At 42.6% G+C, this 16,615-nt stretch overlaps 2 protein-coding genes across 3 annotated transcripts in view; one reads left to right on the top strand and one right to left on the bottom strand.

Moving 5' to 3' along the window:
• Window positions 1-658: 658 nt before the first annotated feature.
• Window positions 659-16,615, bottom strand: part of tkfc (triokinase/FMN cyclase) — a 29,025-nt gene continuing 13,068 nt past the window's right edge. Inside the window, exons 2-18 of one of the 2 annotated variants that reach the window (XM_080518834.1) lie at window positions 13,108-13,215; window positions 11,401-11,590; window positions 11,212-11,316; window positions 9,908-10,095; window positions 9,736-9,814; window positions 9,562-9,651; window positions 8,917-8,951; window positions 8,738-8,822; window positions 8,578-8,667; window positions 7,579-7,695; window positions 6,095-6,214; window positions 5,022-5,159; window positions 4,020-4,126; window positions 3,842-3,948; window positions 2,925-2,958; window positions 2,172-2,264; window positions 659-953 (exon numbers count right to left, since the gene is read on the bottom strand). In XM_080518834.1, coding sequence (XP_080374960.1) covers window positions 801-953; window positions 2,172-2,264; window positions 2,925-2,958; window positions 3,842-3,948; window positions 4,020-4,126; window positions 5,022-5,159; window positions 6,095-6,214; window positions 7,579-7,695; window positions 8,578-8,667; window positions 8,738-8,822; window positions 8,917-8,951; window positions 9,562-9,651; window positions 9,736-9,814; window positions 9,908-10,095; window positions 11,212-11,316; window positions 11,401-11,590; window positions 13,108-13,173 — 1,797 coding nt within the window. In that variant the 5' untranslated portion in view covers window positions 13,174-13,215 and the 3' untranslated portion in view covers window positions 659-800. Of the gene's footprint in view, window positions 954-2,171; window positions 2,265-2,924; window positions 2,959-3,841; window positions 3,949-4,019; window positions 4,127-5,021; window positions 5,160-6,094; window positions 6,215-7,578; window positions 7,696-8,577; window positions 8,668-8,737; window positions 8,823-8,916; window positions 8,952-9,561; window positions 9,652-9,735; window positions 9,815-9,907; window positions 10,096-11,211; window positions 11,317-11,400; window positions 13,037-13,107; window positions 13,216-16,615 lie in introns of those variants that run through there. The other variant, XM_080518835.1, reaches the window with a different exon arrangement.
• The window catches only part of LOC308146987 (uncharacterized protein), a gene marked incomplete at its 3' end in the record, with an annotated part of 59,039 nt that continues 57,230 nt past the window's right edge, over window positions 14,807-16,615 (top strand). Inside the window, exon 1 of the mRNA XM_080519018.1 lies at window positions 14,807-14,953. Coding sequence (XP_080375144.1) covers window positions 14,865-14,953 — 89 coding nt within the window. The 5' untranslated portion in view covers window positions 14,807-14,864. The remainder of the gene's footprint in view (window positions 14,954-16,615) is intronic.

Here is a 16,615-nt window from a genome sequence, read left to right as displayed (position 1 = left end):
TGTGTGTGTGTGTGTGTGTGTGTGTGTGTGTGTGTGTGTGTGTGTGTGTGTGTGTGTGTGTGTGTGTGTGTGTGTGTGTGTGTGTGTGTGTGTGTGTGTGTGTGTGTGTGTGTGTGTGTGTGTGTGTGTGTGTGTGTGTGTGTGTGTGTGTGTGTGACACTGACAGTGTAGGAAACACTGTGGGTTCAGGTTTCAGTTGGCGGGTTCAAAGCCTGAGCGGCTGCCAGGAAGTGACTGAGGGCTTTCGTAGAGAGGAACAATTAAAAGAAAACTAAAAGTAAAAAGTACCCGGAGGAGATGAAGAAGAAATATTTCACACTTTAAGCTTGAGATTCTCTCTGCCAGATGTTCTAAACACACAGATTGTTTGCTTTGATCCTCCAGCTTTGTCAGATCACATGATCAGTATTTGGAAAACATGCAGTAAATGTCCATTTTATCTTATATGAAACAAAAAAATAAAATAATAAGTACCTGGAGGAGATGAAGAAGAAGAAACTTCACACTTTAAGAGATTCTCTCTGCCAGATGTTCTAAACACAGATTCTTTGCTTTGATCCTCCGGCTTTGTAAGATCACATGATCAGTATTTGGAAAACGTGCAGTAAATGTCCATTTTATCTTATATTAAACAGAATCCCAACTTTGTTTTGTCATATTTCACTTTTATTTCACCAGTAGAAACATGGAGTGTTACACAGGCTCCCCCTGGTGGTCGCTTCAGTCATTACACGTGTTAACTACAGCTCTGATAGTGGCGTGAACAGTATTTCTACGTGAGCCTGTCGTCTGTTGTGGCGTCAGTCCTGCAGCGCCTCCAGGACGGCCCTGAAGATGGCGGCCACCGCCACGGCGCCGGGGTCGGGCCGGGTGACCCGCTCCGCCGCCACGTAGCTGGCCCGCCCCGCCCTCGCCCTGAGGCTACGGGTCGCCTCCGCCCCCGACGCCGCTCTCTGGGGAGGAGGGGGGAGAGTGAGCCGGGGAAACATCCTCATCCAATATGGCCGCCGTCCGCTACATCAGGCAGCAGGTCAGTCACATGTCTATTTTCATATGTCTAAGGGTCCACTTAGATTTTTCTATGGTCTATTTATATGTTTGGTTATGTATAAATCAAATGTGATATTTGAGTCTAGTTATATATGAGGCGAGTACGTGTCTATTCCTATAGGTCTACGTCTACTAATAAGTGTTTGTCAACATTTATGTGTGTTTACGAGGTTGTTGAAGTCTGTTTATACATGACTCTATGTAAGTCTATATGTCCAATTATATACGCTTTTGTCAAATATTTCTAGTTGCATATGTCTGTGTCTACTTGTATATATCTAATTACATATGTCATTATCTACTCATGTGTCTGCGTTTATTTATGTATGTCTTATTATATATGTCTGTCTAGTCAGACATGGCTGTCAACTTTATATGTCTGTGTCTTCTTATATATGTCTGTCTAATTACATGCATCTATGTCTATATTTCGCTGTCTACTTATATACAGCATGTCTATGTATTTATTTAGTCTAGTTATACGTGCCTATGCCTACATATATATCCATATATGTAATTATATGCATCAATGTCGATGCATCTTCTTATATATGTCTAATTATATATGCCTACATCTACTTATATATGTCTAGTTATAACATATATAGACATATTATAATGTATAATTATATATGCCTACATCTACTTGTATATGTCTAATTATATATGCCTACATCTACTTATATATGTCTAGCAATATATGCCTACATCTACTTATATATGTCTAATTAAATTTAGCTGTGTACATTGATACATTTGTTCATTTGTATATTTTTCTATATCTACATATACATGTATATTTCTATTTCTATGTACTCATTATATATGTTTGAGTCTATATATATTAATACCCTCGATCAGTAAAATGAGTATAATTGGTAATTTACAATAATAATCCGTTTGCTGCTTTGCCTTCAGAATCTGATGTTTTACTAAACTTGAATAAAATATCGTGCAAAATACGATTTATTAACTCGACTCTATAAATTCAAAGGGAAATCCGATGGGAAATATATTGTAAAGCTATACATCATGACATATTAGTACTTTTATCTCCCAAAACTATTTCCTGGTGAAGAAATGAGACAAAGGTAGTTTTTCGTCCAGGTAGGTTTGTGTACCTGCACCGCAGCTTGTAGTACCGCCATGTGACCAGCAGGCGGCGCCGCTCTCAGATTCATCAGCTCGTCCACTGCAGGACACAAAGCGTCCAGCTAGGAGACACAGGAGACACAAAATACAGCCGGGCTTCAAGACGAGGAAATGTTCAGGTGGAAAAATGAGGAAAATACAAATACTCGAGTAAATGTGAGTATTGGAGTACTGGAACTGAATTAAAGAAACAAGTTTTACTTAAAAAGTCCAGGTTAAAGAATAAAGTCAAGTTAAGTGTGAGATTGTTAAAGAGTCAGAGGCTCCCTGGTAACTTTGAACTCTTGGCTAAAAAGGACTTTTAAAAATAAAAGAGGCACAATTAAAAACACAAGAGGAAAATGTTCTAAAAACCCTAAAATGACTTGGATTTCAAAATAAGACCTTGAAAGACAGAAAAAAAACCCACAAAACTGCTTTAAAAAGAGATAAAACTGGTTAAAACAACAAAAATATCACATTTATACCCAAAAAATCTGAAAAAAGGTTAGAAACTCTAAAACTTCAATAAAATGAAATATTTACCATCTGATATTAAAACTAAATGTGAAACTTTAGAAGCTTCTGCTTCATTTTAAAAGTTCAAAGTGAAATCTGATTGAAAGTGAAAAAATAAAACGACTCTTTTGGTCACATGGGTTGCAGACCTGCTGTTCAGATGAACCAAAGATCAAAGTGATTTAAATAGTATAACTTTAATAGCTTTGATGTTTCCGTCTCACCATGGTTCTGTCTCCGGGCTCAGCGCCGCCGTATCTGAAAGACGAGCCACATTTAAAATCACCGTATTCTACTGTCACAGCCTGAAACCATATCGTATATATGTAGTAGAAACATATAAAAATGCACGTAACCAAAGATGTATACATTTAGAAGTGTCAGACGCCACATTTCAGCCTAAATGAGTAGACAACAGCACCCCCTAGTGAACGAACTCCAAAACTACATCGTTCCCTGCTTTTCTACGGTTTCTGTAGAAACAGACGCCGTTTCCGTGTGAACGCAAAACTTTTCTGAAACGAAAACTCAAAAATGATACTTTTTCACATAAAAACATTTCTGCATAAATTGAAAACTTTTCTGAAATGAAAACTCAAAACAGAATCGTTTTCACATAAAAACTTTTCCGTGTAAACGCAAAACTTTTTGGAAATTAAAACTGAAAAATGATACTTTTTCACATAAAAACTTTTCTGTGTAAACGCAAAACTTTTCGGAAATGAAAACTGAAAAAGCTACTTTTTCACATAAAAAACGTTGTCGCTTAAACGCGAAACCTCAAAAACGATACATTTTCACAAAAACTTTTCTGCGTAAACACAAAACTTTTCGGAAACGAAAACTCAAAAACGATACGTTTTCACATAAAAACATTTCCGCATAAATGCAAAACCTTTCAGAAATGAAAACTGAAAAAGATACTTTTTCACATAAAACGTCGCTTAAAGGCGAAACCTCAAAAATTATACGTTTTCACATAATAACATTTCCGCAAAACTTTTCTGAAACGAAAACAAAACGTTGCCGAGGAAATGAGCGGTTCACCGTTGAAGTTTTTACCACTTTTATTTTCCCCGTCTGACATTTTTCTCAGCCTGACGAGCATCAGAGAGTTTTATTTTGGAGGAGCCCTCTGTACCTGCTCATGGCCTGCGTCCCAGCATGCATTGCAGCGGCCCAGGCCGCGGCGTCGCTCCGGCCGTCGGTCATGTGACCGGCGGCGGCGGTGAGGAAGAGACTGTAGAGCTGAGAGGCAGAAGGTGTGTGAGTACTGAGCGCGTGGCGACCTCAATCGCCACGCCGTGCGGCGAACCCACCGCTCCGGACGACCCGCCCATCTTCTCCTGGACCAGACCGGCCAGCGCCGCTAGCATCCTGCCGGGACAGCCGGGCACCGCGTGGCGCCGGAGCCACTCCTGGATGGCTGGGGACCAACATGGCGGGTGTTAGCATGAGGCTAGTGAGGCTACGTGGAGCTACGTGGAGCTACGTGAAGCTATGTGAGGCTACGTGAAACTATGTGAAGCTACGTGATTCTACGTGAGGCTAGTGACGCTATGTGAGGCTACGTGAAGCTACGTGAGGCTACGTGAAGCTACGTGAAACTATGTGAAGCTACGTGATGCTACGTGAGGCTAGTGACGCTATGTGAGGCTACGTGAAGCTACGTGAGGCGGCGTGGAGCTACGTGAAGCTACGTGAAGCTACGTGAGGTTACGTGAAGCTATGTGAGGCAACGTGAGGCTATGTGAAGCTAGTGAGGCTACGTTCACACCGCGGCGTTTCCAGTCAAAATGTGTCGCTTTGGCGTTTTCGTTTTACAAACGTTTTGCATTTTATGCGATGACGTTTCAAGTAAAAACATAATTTTTGTGTCATGAAAGTTTTGGTTTACACATTTCAAGTGAAAAGTGGCATTTTTACTTCTTCATTTCAGAAAAAATGTGTTGAGGTGAATGTTTCAAGTGAAAATATGTCGTTTTTGCGTTTACATTTCAGAAAAATGGCGTGTTTACATGACAGTGTTTCCAATAACGTGTCGTATTTGCGTTTTCTTTCCGGAGAAGTTTCATGTTTGAACACTTTCAAATTGTAGCGTTTTCCCCCCCGTTTCCATGGAGACGGAGTTGGAACGTTTAGCAGTGTTTTATATTTCTGCCTTCAGACGCCACAAACGCAGCAAAACGTTTGCATCTTCACGTAAACATTTTTCAGAATTGACATTTGTTGCAGCGTTTTGTAAAACGATCCCCGGACAGTTTGTGGTTTTGTCGTTTTCAGTGGTGGACGAGTTTCAAAATGGCGGCCGTCTTGCTCACCGGCGGCGGCCTGAGCGTGGGTGTTCCCACAGTCTCCGTCTCCGGCGTCCCGGTCGAGGGAGTTCAGCTCCTCCTGCTTCTCCAGCAGAGAAGAACAAACGTTCTCCAGAGCTTTACGCATGGCGCCACTCTGCCCCCCTGTGGTCACACCGCAGCACAGCATCCGTTACATCATCGTGACTTATCATGTTTGTGGAGCCGCGAATCACACGTTTGTCTTTTTTTTAATTAAAAATGTTTGACGTAAATTCATAAAATAATCGAGAAGTTTGAGAAAACAACTTTTAGTTCGAGCTTCAGTTTCTAAAGCGGATTAAAAGACTGAAATATGAAAACTTTAATGTAAAAACACTTTGATCCTTCATCTCTTTCATCTTCCTTCCATCTTTTCTTCCTTCCTTCAACCCATCCACCCACTCATCCTTCTTTTCTTTCCATCATCTCTCCATCCTTTCCTTCCATCTTTTATATCATCCATCCTCCTTTCCTCCCATCCTTCTTTTCATCCATCCTTCCATCCATCATCCAACTTTCATTCCATCCATCCTTTTCTTCCATGCTTCTTTTCATCATCCTTTTTTCCTTCCTTCCATCCTTTTCATCCATCCTTCCATCCCTCCATCTTTCATTCCATTCATCCATCCTTTTCTTCCATCATCCAACTTTCATTCATCTATCCTTTTCTTCCATCCTTCTTTTCATCCATCCTTCCATCCCTCCATCTTTCATTCCATTCATCCATCCTTTTCTTCCATCTATCATCCATCCTCTCCATGCTTCTTTCATTCATCCATCCTTTTTTCCATCTGTTCTTTCCTCCCATGCATCTTTCCTTCCATCCTTCCTTTCTTTCTATCCATCCATCCATGCATCCTTCCTTTAGTTTTTTCCATCCTTTCTTTTTTCCCTTCCTTCTTTCTTTCATCATTGCTTTCCATCCTTCTTTCAATCCATCCCTCCTTCCCATGTCGTAATGTTCCCGTCACGTTGCAGTTCCTCTCACAGCCACTAGGCGGCGATTTCTAGACGAACCACATCTGGAGATTCTGGAAAACGCAGTCTAGAGAACTGACCTTCAGGATGTTCTCCGTCCTGTGGCGACGTTCTCGTAGGCGGAGGATCCGTCATGTAGTCTCGCCCGCTCACACTCGCAGTGCTCAGGTTCGGCCAGGCGGGGGCGCCGGTCTTTGCGTCTGGAACACAGGAGGCTAGCTCAGAATCTGTTTGTGTGTGTGTGTGTGTGTTCTGGTTTTCTATCCTTACGGGGACCACGTTTCCAACATGTCAAGCGAGGACCCGTCTTCGGATTGAGACTCGGCTTAAAGAAACACCTTATTATTGAATTTACCTCACGTCTGGACGCTACGACTTCCCCAACAACGTTCACACTGAGGAAATAAGACTCTTATTTACACAACTTGTCTTGTTTGCTTAACCTGCGAATGAACTGAACTGAGTGACTTTAGGGGCGTCGGAGCGATTTCGACACGTGTTTGCACTTCTGGATATTGTTAGCCAGTCCAGTAAACTTACGATGTAGTTCCTGGACATGGTGCTTTTATTTTGACAGTCAACATCATAATAATCCAACCTGGAACTTTTAGTTTGACAGTCACTGTAATAACAATCCAACTTGGTACTTTATTTTGACAGTCACTGTATTAACAATCCAACTTGGTACTTTATTTTGACAGTCACTGTAATAACAATCCAACCTGGGACTTTTAGTTTGACAGTCACTGTAATAGCAATCCAACCTGGGACTTTTATTTTGATAGTCACTGTAATAACAATTCAACTTGGTACTTTATTTTGACAGTCACTGTGATAACAATCCAACTTGGTACTTTATTTTGACAGTCACTGTATTAACAATCCAACTTGGTACTTTATTTTGACAGTCACTGTAATAACAATCCAACCTGGGACTTTTAGTTTGACAGTCACTGTAATAGCAATCCAACCTGGGACTTTTATTTTGACAGTCACTGTAATAACAATTCAACTTGGTACTTTATTTTGACAGTCACTGTGATAACAATCCAACTTGGTACTTTATTTTGATAGTCACTGTAATAACAAACAAACCTGGGACGTTTATTATAGTCACTGTAATGATCCAACTTGGTACTTTTATTTTGATAGTCACTGAAATTATCCAACTTGGTACTTTATTTAAATTTTTAATTAAAATTTTTGTCTGTCCACGTGAATGTGTGAACATTGTTTATGTTTAGATCAGCTGGTTCTCAGTGCGATTTCATTACAAGAACAAACTGCACCCCCTAGTGGCCCGACGGGGAAACTACATAATTTTCATCATTTCGGTTTCCATGTAAACACATTATTTTCAAAATGTTGCTGTATAGACGCAACATTTTTCTGAAACAAATGTAACAAAAAGTTGTCACTTGAAAAGTCGTGTTATTATTTTATGTTAAAACCTAATAGACGTGAGTTCCTCGATAACGTGACGTCGCTGTTTTCATCTAAAAAAGAAAAAAAAATACTGTCACGTTCAGGATTTTTTGTTTGTTTTTTTTTTTTTTTTTTTTACCAAACAGTCGTAGGATTTCCGGATCGGCCTTCATGAGGGTCAGCGACACTCCCGCCATCTCCAGAGAAGTCATGAATGAGCCGGACATCGCCCGGGCAACCGCCACGCCACGGCTCTCTGGGAACCAATCAGGTTGAAGAACATCTTTTTTATTCTGAACTTACGTTTTACGTCTCGTGTGTTTTGTGCAGCAAGTGGCAAAGGCACCTTCCAGCTTCCAGGACGGACGGTGGTGCAGCTCATTACACCACCTTGTGGTACAAAGTGGTAATACAAGGCTCTATAGAAGAGCTATTTTAATACGCTTTTGAGGATTTTAAACACAAAATTCAGATTTTTAAAAATTGTTCTTTAATTAATTTGAAAATGTGTCCAATCACATATGCATATCGATTCTTTTTTATCCGTAGACTCCATATATATACATACATATCCATATATAAACACTTAATTGAACTTATATTTTATGGAAATATAGTTTGACAAAATCAAATCTATATTTGAGTATACCCACACATACTTTTATATATACCTGAAAGAGTGTAGGAAGTCAATCTTATCTAATCCTACCCCGTCTCCAATAGTTGCATTTCATAAATATCCTGATTTCTATGAATTAAAAATCTACTTTATTACTTTTTATGTGTAAATAAACACAGTTAATATATATATATATATATATATATATATATACACACACAATTTTTTTCAATATAGAATTTTTAGAAATTGCTTGAAGAATTCTAAATTAAAACTGGCAGCCAAGTGAAAACAGTGAATCTTGAATATCGTCGGTAAAATAAAAATCTGTAAACACAGTCGTGATCAAACACTGAAAACAAATTGTAAAATTTAAAAAAATATTAAAAAGTTATTTTGTTCCACCGTCTTTGGTGTTGACACTTTTTTTTTAACATTTTTAAATTCAATTTTTTGCACATTTAACCGGAAACATTCCGAAACTCAAAAGCTGCTTTCAGTAAACGAACAGCAGCTCACCGAGGCAGTTGATGGTTGCCCTGGTAACCACGGCGACCTCCAGCCCAGACAGCGCTCCCAGGTTGTTGACGCAAACGACCACAGAGTCTCCTGGAACAAGCTGCCGGAGTTAAAACTGCTCATGTTGTTTGTTTGTTTGTTTGTTTAATAAAAAACAGACCTGATGTGAGGGGCAGACGTGATTGGCTGGCCGGGTTGGTCATGTGATCCATCATGGTTTTCACCACCTCGTCTGCAGACGCCACCTGAGGCGGCGAGACGACGATTCACAGGAGCGAGTCGCACTTTTAGGCTGTTGAGACGGCGCCATTTTTAACAAGCGCGACTTCCCAGACTCACCTTGGAACGTTTGATTCCTGGTTCTCCGTGGATTCCTGGGAAAAATTTTTTTCAATAGAGTTAGAAAAACAAGGATCATTGCATTTCAAAAAAAAAAAAAAAAGATCAAAGCTCTTAACAACCAGGCCTACATGTTAAAAAGCTGTTAATTCTCCAAGTGCTCCACTTCCTCCACCTCCTCCACCTGTCCTCCACCTCCTCTACCTCCTCCATCCGTCCTCCACCTCCTCTACCTCCTCCACCTGTCCTCCACCTGTCCTCCTCCACCTCCTCCACCCTTCCTCACCCAGTCCCACCTCCTCCACCCGTCCTCCACCTCCCCTACCTCCTCCACCTGTCCTCCACCCATCCCCCACCTCCTCCACCCTCCCTCACCCAGTCCCACCTCCTCCACCTGTCCTCCACCTCCCCCACCTCCTCCACCCATCCCCCACCTCCTCCACCTCCTCCACCCTCCCTCACCCAGTCCCACCTCCTCCACCCGTCCTCACCCAGTCCCACCTGTCCCCCACCTCCTGCACCCGTCCTCACCCAGTCCCACCTCCCCCACCTCCTCCACCCGTCCTCACCCAGTCCCACCTCCCCCACCTCCTCCACCCGTCCTCACCCAGTCCCACCTCCCCCACCTCCTCCACCCGTCCTCACCCAGTCCCAGCTCCATGTCCCCGGGCGGCAGGTCAAACGACGGCCGGCTGCCTGGGACGCTGCAGGGCGACAAGCTCACGCCCAGCGTGCCTGAAACGCCACAAACCAGTCAGTCAGTCGGCCATTTTGAAATTGTTGCCGTGGTAACGGGGGGGGCCCAGAGACGAGACTCACCGACGCCCTTCAACACCTCCGTCACCTTGGAAACAATCCGGTCCAATGAGCAACCCTCTTCTGCCAAGGCCCCGGCCAGCTGACAGGAAGTGAAAGATCAAAGGGTTTGAAAGGTTTTTTGAAAACACCAAAGCTCTCGTTAGGAACGGGACAGGAATGAGGGTGGAGGTACCTTGTGAACGAAGACGGTGCCACACAGGCCCCTCCTGCCCGCCTTGCCCGGCTGGTCGAAGGCGCAGTCGTCGGCAACGATCACCATGTCGACGACAACGCCATGGTTACGGGCCTGCTCCGCCGCTAGCCCGAAGTTGAGGCGGTCGCCGGTGTAGTTCTTCACGATGAGGAGGACGGCGGACGCTCCTGGGGACGGACAGACAACAACTGGTCAGTTGGTCAACGGCTTTGGTGGAACGCAAGTGAGCAACTCAGCAATCAGTGAGAGAGTGAGCAACCAACTGAGCAAGTAAGCAACCAACTAAGCAAGTTAGCAACCAACTGAGCAAGTGAGCAACCAAGTGAGCAATTGAGCAACCGAGAAAGCAAGTGAGCAACCAACTGAGCAAGTAAGCAAGCAACTAAGCAAGTGAGCAACCAACTGAGCAAGTGAGCAACCAACTGAGCAAGTGAGCAACCAAGTGAGCAATTGAGCAACCGAGAAAGCAAGTGAGCAACCAACTGAGCAAGTAAGCAAGCAACTAAGCAAGTGAGCAACCAACTGAGCAAGTGAGCAACCAACTGAGCAAGTGAGCAACCAAGTGAGCAATTGAGCAACCGAGAAAGCAAGTGAGCAACCAACTGAGCAAGTAAGCAAGCAACTAAGCAAGTGAGCAACCAACTGAGCAAGTAAGCAACCAACTAAGCAAGTGAGCAACCGAGAAAACAAGTGAGCAACCAAATAAGCAGGTAAGCAACCCACTAAGCAATTGAGTATTCCAGCAACCAAGTATTCCAGCAACCAAGTATCCCAGCAACCAAGTATTCAGGCAACCAAGTATTCAAGCAACCAAGTATTCCGGCAACCAAGTATTCCAGCAACCAAGTATTCCAGCAACCAAGTATTCAGGCAACCAAGTATTCAAGCAACCAAGTATTCCGGCAACCAAGTATTCCAGCAACCAAGTATTCAGGCAACCAAGTATTCCGGCAACCAAGTATTCCGGCAACCGTCACCATGCGTTCAGCCCATCACACAGTCTGGGTGGACGATATCAAGTTCTCCTGACGTTACCGTATTTCCTGGACTAGGAGTCACGTTTGTTTTGTTTGGTCACGTGACACATGATGAAGGAAGTGACAGAGTGGTGCGTACCGCCGGTGACCACTAGATGTCAGTGTACGACCACAGAATGCTGCTCCTGCACAATAAATAGGAATTCTACTACATTCTAGTCCAGGAAATACGGTAACTGAATGGAAAGGCCCTGGAGCAGCTTGCTGATGGTTGTTAAAGGTCTGGTACCAACTTGTTCAACCCACCTGCTGCGTGCAGAGCCAAGATGGCCGCCAGGACGCTGGCAGGAGGCGGCGACGCGAACACTCCTCCGGCGACGGCCGCGGACAGCATCCCTGGACCGACGTAGCCTGAGGACGAGGACAGACGCTTCACGGGGTCAAACACTGAGGACGGAGGGACACTGAGGCTCATTGAAAAGCGCAAAGTCTCACCGCCGTGCGCCGGCTCGTGGCCCGACCCCCCTCCGGACAGCAGGGCCACTTTGCCCCTCAGGTTGTGGGCGTCGGACCGGAGCACCGCCCTGTGGCCCCTGAGCAGAGCGAGGCCCCCGGAGGCCCGGACCAGGCCCCGCAGGGCCTCGTCCACACAGCCGTCCACCGAGTTGATCAGCTTCCTCTGAGGCTGGACGGACGAGACGGGCAACGTTTACGTTATCGTCACTCAAAGCAGTGTTTTTCTACCTTTTTGAGGCAAGGCACACTTTTTTGTTTGGAAACATCTGGAGTCACACCACCACCTGAAAATGTTAACATTTTAAACTCTGTAGCCTCTATTAACAATATAAAGTCGTTCTCATCAAAGACATCAAAGTCATTCTCATCAAAGACATCAGTCATTCTCATCAAAGACATCAAAGTCATTCTCATCAAAGTTTTATCAACAGGAATCCAGTAAATCCAGAAAGCAAGGACTTTTTTTAATAGTGCCTCCCTCAGTGTGAAACCTGGACCTGATGGATGAAGAGCTGAGATCCTGGTTCACATTCTTCCTTTTCAAAAACTTCTCCATCACTGTCACTGACACAGTACTTTGATACAAGATGGGAGCAGGAGGTGGAGATGAACCACACTGACGTCTGTCACTTTACATTTCACCGGCAAAGTTCTGTGCTGCCCTCTAGTGCAGCAACAGACTGATTGAACCTGCTGCTCTAAGGAACGCTACAGGAAGTCCTTCCTCCCCGCGGCAATAAGACTCTTTAACTCTTCTCCCTCCGTCAGAGCCTCCATCACCACCTGGACTAAATTACATTGATACTTATATTATATCATATATTTCATATGGCATATTGCATGTACATATACATATATTTATATATGTGCAAGTACACTATTACTATTGGTATTATTTTTATTATTATAAGTACACTATTACTATTGGTATTATTATTATTATTATTATCACTGATATATATATATATATGTTGTTATTGTTATTTTATTGCTACCATTATTAGTAGTAGTATACATGAGTATTATACACTATTACACATTGTTATTATGTGTATTATTGTTATTATTATTATATAATGCCTACTTCTAATGGCTCTGCCACTGCACCTTACTATTTATTTATCTTGCTTTGATCTCCTGCTTATTTCTAAGTGCCCATGTTCCGTTCTGTGTTTTACTTTATGTCTTATACCCAGATAGTTTTATATTTTACTTTTATTTCTATTCTATCGTATTTTATAATATTCGTATGTACCAGATTGCTGCAACAAGACAATTTCCCTTCGGGGTGAATAAAGTAATTATCTTATCTTATCTTATCTCTATGTTAAATGTTTTTTTAGAAAAAAATGTGAAATTGTATAATTTCCCACGGCTCACCTGACGAGACGGTTGAAAAACACCTGATTAACATTTAGTCTTCCATGTTGGCGCCATTTAAAGGGCCGGTGTGTTTTTGTGTGAGTCGCTGGTGATAAAAGCCCATAAACATGAAAGAAGAGTGGCGTTTTATGACTCATCTGTTGTGATGGACTCTGATCCCGGTGCCTCTGCACACGACGCCACCATGTGGACACAAACGTTCACTTTCCCTTCATTTCCGGTCACTTCAGGACTAAAAGCAGCTCCCAGGTCAGTTTGTGGCTCCGCAGATTCGCTGAAACGACTTTAAATCCACGTTTTTACCTCCATTTGCACGTCCTGGATGTTTCGGCTCTCCGTCTGCAGGTTGACGGACCCGTGTGACGTCATCCGGAGCCACGCCCACCAACAGCACGTGTTCGGTAAGCCCGCCTTCAAAATAAAAGCAAAAGATTTAATCAAACAGTTGTTATTTTTTTAGGAAAATACATAAAGGTTCTGTAATAAAATTAGAACAAAGACACAGTTTAATTTTTAACAAATACTTTCCACCAGAAAAAGCTTTTATTTTTCTCTTTCTGGAAAAATTATGAATTAAAAAAAGGCGAGAAATATAAATATGAATCGTGTTTTAACTTTGAAATTAATCATCTCAAATGTTTAACAGGAATAAGTAACAACAAAGTAATGACAAAATGTAAATATATGACGATATATCACGGAAAAACACAAAAACCTCATGAAGGAAAGGAAAAGGAATTTAGCTTCATTATAACTAAGGAATAACGTAAAAACACATTTATATATCTGAAAGTCCTGAGTGTATATAGTTACTGCCTGTTGTGCAGTTAAATGACTTAACAGTAGTTTATTAGTCATTGTTCTGCTCTTGTTGCATAAATAAACTATATTACTTCATTGGAATTCACAGGAAGTTGTGGGAAAGTAATTCAATTAGTTGATGAACAATAGCTGGTGGAGCTTCGAACGTGATCCCTGAGGGTGAATTAAACTAAAAACAACAGCACGTTTCCTCGGTCGGCCTTACGGGTCAGAATGAGGGGAAAAGGTCCAGCAAACAGCTGAAAATATAACAAATATACTGCGTTTTTTAATTTATTTTGCTTTATTTTCTGGTGAAATAGTTGCTGAGTTCCACCCAGTGCCTCAGTCAAATAAATGTGTGGTTTGAGACATTATAAACTTTATATATGAACATATAGAACCTATAAAAATAGATAGATAGATACTTTATTCATCCCCGAAGGGAAATTGTTTTGTTGCAGCAATCTGGTACATATGAATATTATAAAATACGATAGAATAGAAATTAAATAAAAATATAAAAATATCTGGGTATAAGACATAAAGTAAAACACAGAACGGAACATGGGCACTTAGAAATAACAGGAGATAAAAGCAAGATCAATAAATAGTAAGGTGCAGTGGCAGAGCCATTAGAAGTAGGCATTATATAATAACAATAATAATAATACAGATAATAACAATGTGTAATAGTGTATAATACTCGTGTATAGTACTACTAATAATGGCAGCAATAATATAACAATAACAATATGGTATCAATAAAATAACTAGCTATATATATATATATATATATATATATATATATATATATATATATCAGTAATAATAATAATAATAATAATAATAATAATAATAATACCAATGGTAATAGTGTATTTGATGAGAATATCATATAAACAGACGGTGGCTTTGTTTTACTCATCAGAGGAGAGACGATGTTTCATCTGATTCGTGTATTTGACTATATTTGCGGTATTTATTAGAGTATTTACACTTTTTCCGCGCCGTAAATTATTTTTAAAACTGTCACCGACGCACAAGTTTTCTCACACCGGCGCTCCTGTGAGCGCAGACGGGAAACTCCGCTCGCCCGGGTCCGCTCGGTGCACACATCGAACCCACCACCACCCACCCCAGCGGTTCCTCCTGCGTGACGCACGGAGCGGCGGACGGAGCGCGCGGCGGCCAGCTCGGCTCCACTCGGCGCAGTTCGGCGCAGTTCGGACTCGGAACCGGCCGGAGCAACATGCAGGATGGCGAGCGTGGAGGCGGCCGCCGAGCACGAGCGTATCCTGCGGGAGATCGAGAGCACGGACACCAACTGCATCGGACCGACCCTCCGGTGAGTGGAAGCGTCCCGGTAACCCGCCTCCCCGCCCCTCGCCCCGGCGAACCATACATCCATCCCTCCCTCCCTTCTCCCGTCCGTCACCCCGGCCGCGGCGGCGGCGGCGGCGGCTGGGTCCCCCACCTCCCTCCCCCTCGCCCACCCCCCACCCCCCCACACGCCGCCCCGGGCTGCCGGAGAACGGCTGTCCGCGGTTGTCGTCGACCCGCAGCCCCTCCGGAGACCCCCGGAGCGCGGGCGAAAACTTTGAACCTCCTGCTTCCATTATCGGACGGCTAGTCGGCTAACTTTAGCACACCTCACACTCAGTGTATTATTTTTTTTTAATCTTTTTTATTTCAAATTAAACTCTTTAACATCTTGTCGCGAGCGGCGACTCGTGGACGTCCGTGCTCGTCTAGCTTCCCGGAACTCGACCCAGTCACGTTGTTGGTTGTTTTTAGGGGTTTTGTTGTTGTTTTTTTTGTGGGCGACTGCAGCAACTCGAAGCTAACGAAGCTAACTGTGCTAACTGATTGATATTCTGCTCACGAGGAGCTGCTTTCTGCCGCTTAAACTCCCCGTTTGACCCCCGAACTATTATATATGGACTTTTTTTTATTAGTTTGTGTTGGCTGGAGGGTTAGCAGCAGGTGTGTGTGTGTGTGTGTGTGTGTACACAACCTGCATGTACACAACTAAATCTGAATTAAAACTAATATAAATGTGATTAAAGCGTAATTCAGCCCTGCGGCTCCTCCTCGCTTCAACTCTGACGTCTAATGAACGTTTTGCTGTGAGGCAGCGTGCACAGGTGAGGTGGAGCCCACTTCCGGTTTCCAACAGGTGACTTGTTGTGGTCGCCATGGTAACGCCCCTCAGACTTTTAACGACTTTTAATCGCCAGGGCCTTTTACCACCAGCGTCAGCTTGGAATGACACTTGAAGACGGATTCAATCGAGGAAATTTGTAAATTTGGGCCAAAAATCCGCCATGTTTTTCAAAATGGCCGACTTCCGGTTGATTTTTTTTGTACCTATATAATAGACTTTTTGCACCACATATGTCAACTTAATTCCGTAGCGGTTGGAGATACGGGAGTTTTGCAGGTGGCGCCGTTGTTGACGTGTGTTTTTCTGCTTAATTATTAACGTTTTCTCACCGATTATGACGCGTGTGCAAAGTTTGTCAACTTTTTCAGTGTTCAAGTTGTGAAAAATGCATTGGAATGTGTGGAGGATTTAAAATGTGAACAGAACTCCACATGGAAAGTTTCTGGATTTTATTTCCCGCGTCACAAATATCAGTATTTTTGTTTTTATCTTTCCATCAAATTTGCTTTAACTTTTCCTTTGACTTTCATATTTTGGTTTTTTTTGTTTACAAGCCTCATGCATGAACACAAAATATGTTTAAATTCCAATATAATTATGATTTAGCATCATCAGACTGTACGATTTTAACAATCTTGAAAGTTACACCGTTATTTCTGCAACACCAATTTAAAAAAAAACTGCTTCACAACTTTTTCCTTTTTAACAATTTTAGCAATTTTGCTCATTTTCCATTATTTTCTTGTGGTTCAAGCAGTTTTCTCTGCTACAGTTTGACTTCTCCTCCAGGAAATACATAAAAACCACTAAAATGACGTGATGAAATCCTCAGTTTGACGTGAA

This window comes from Blennius ocellaris (assembly GCF_963422515.1).
Source record: "Blennius ocellaris genome assembly, chromosome: 23".
NCBI lineage: Eukaryota > Metazoa > Chordata > Actinopteri > Blenniiformes > Blenniidae > Blennius > Blennius ocellaris.
The sequence above is the reverse complement of the archived record's forward strand: the minus strand, read 5'-3'. Positions and strand labels throughout refer to the sequence as shown.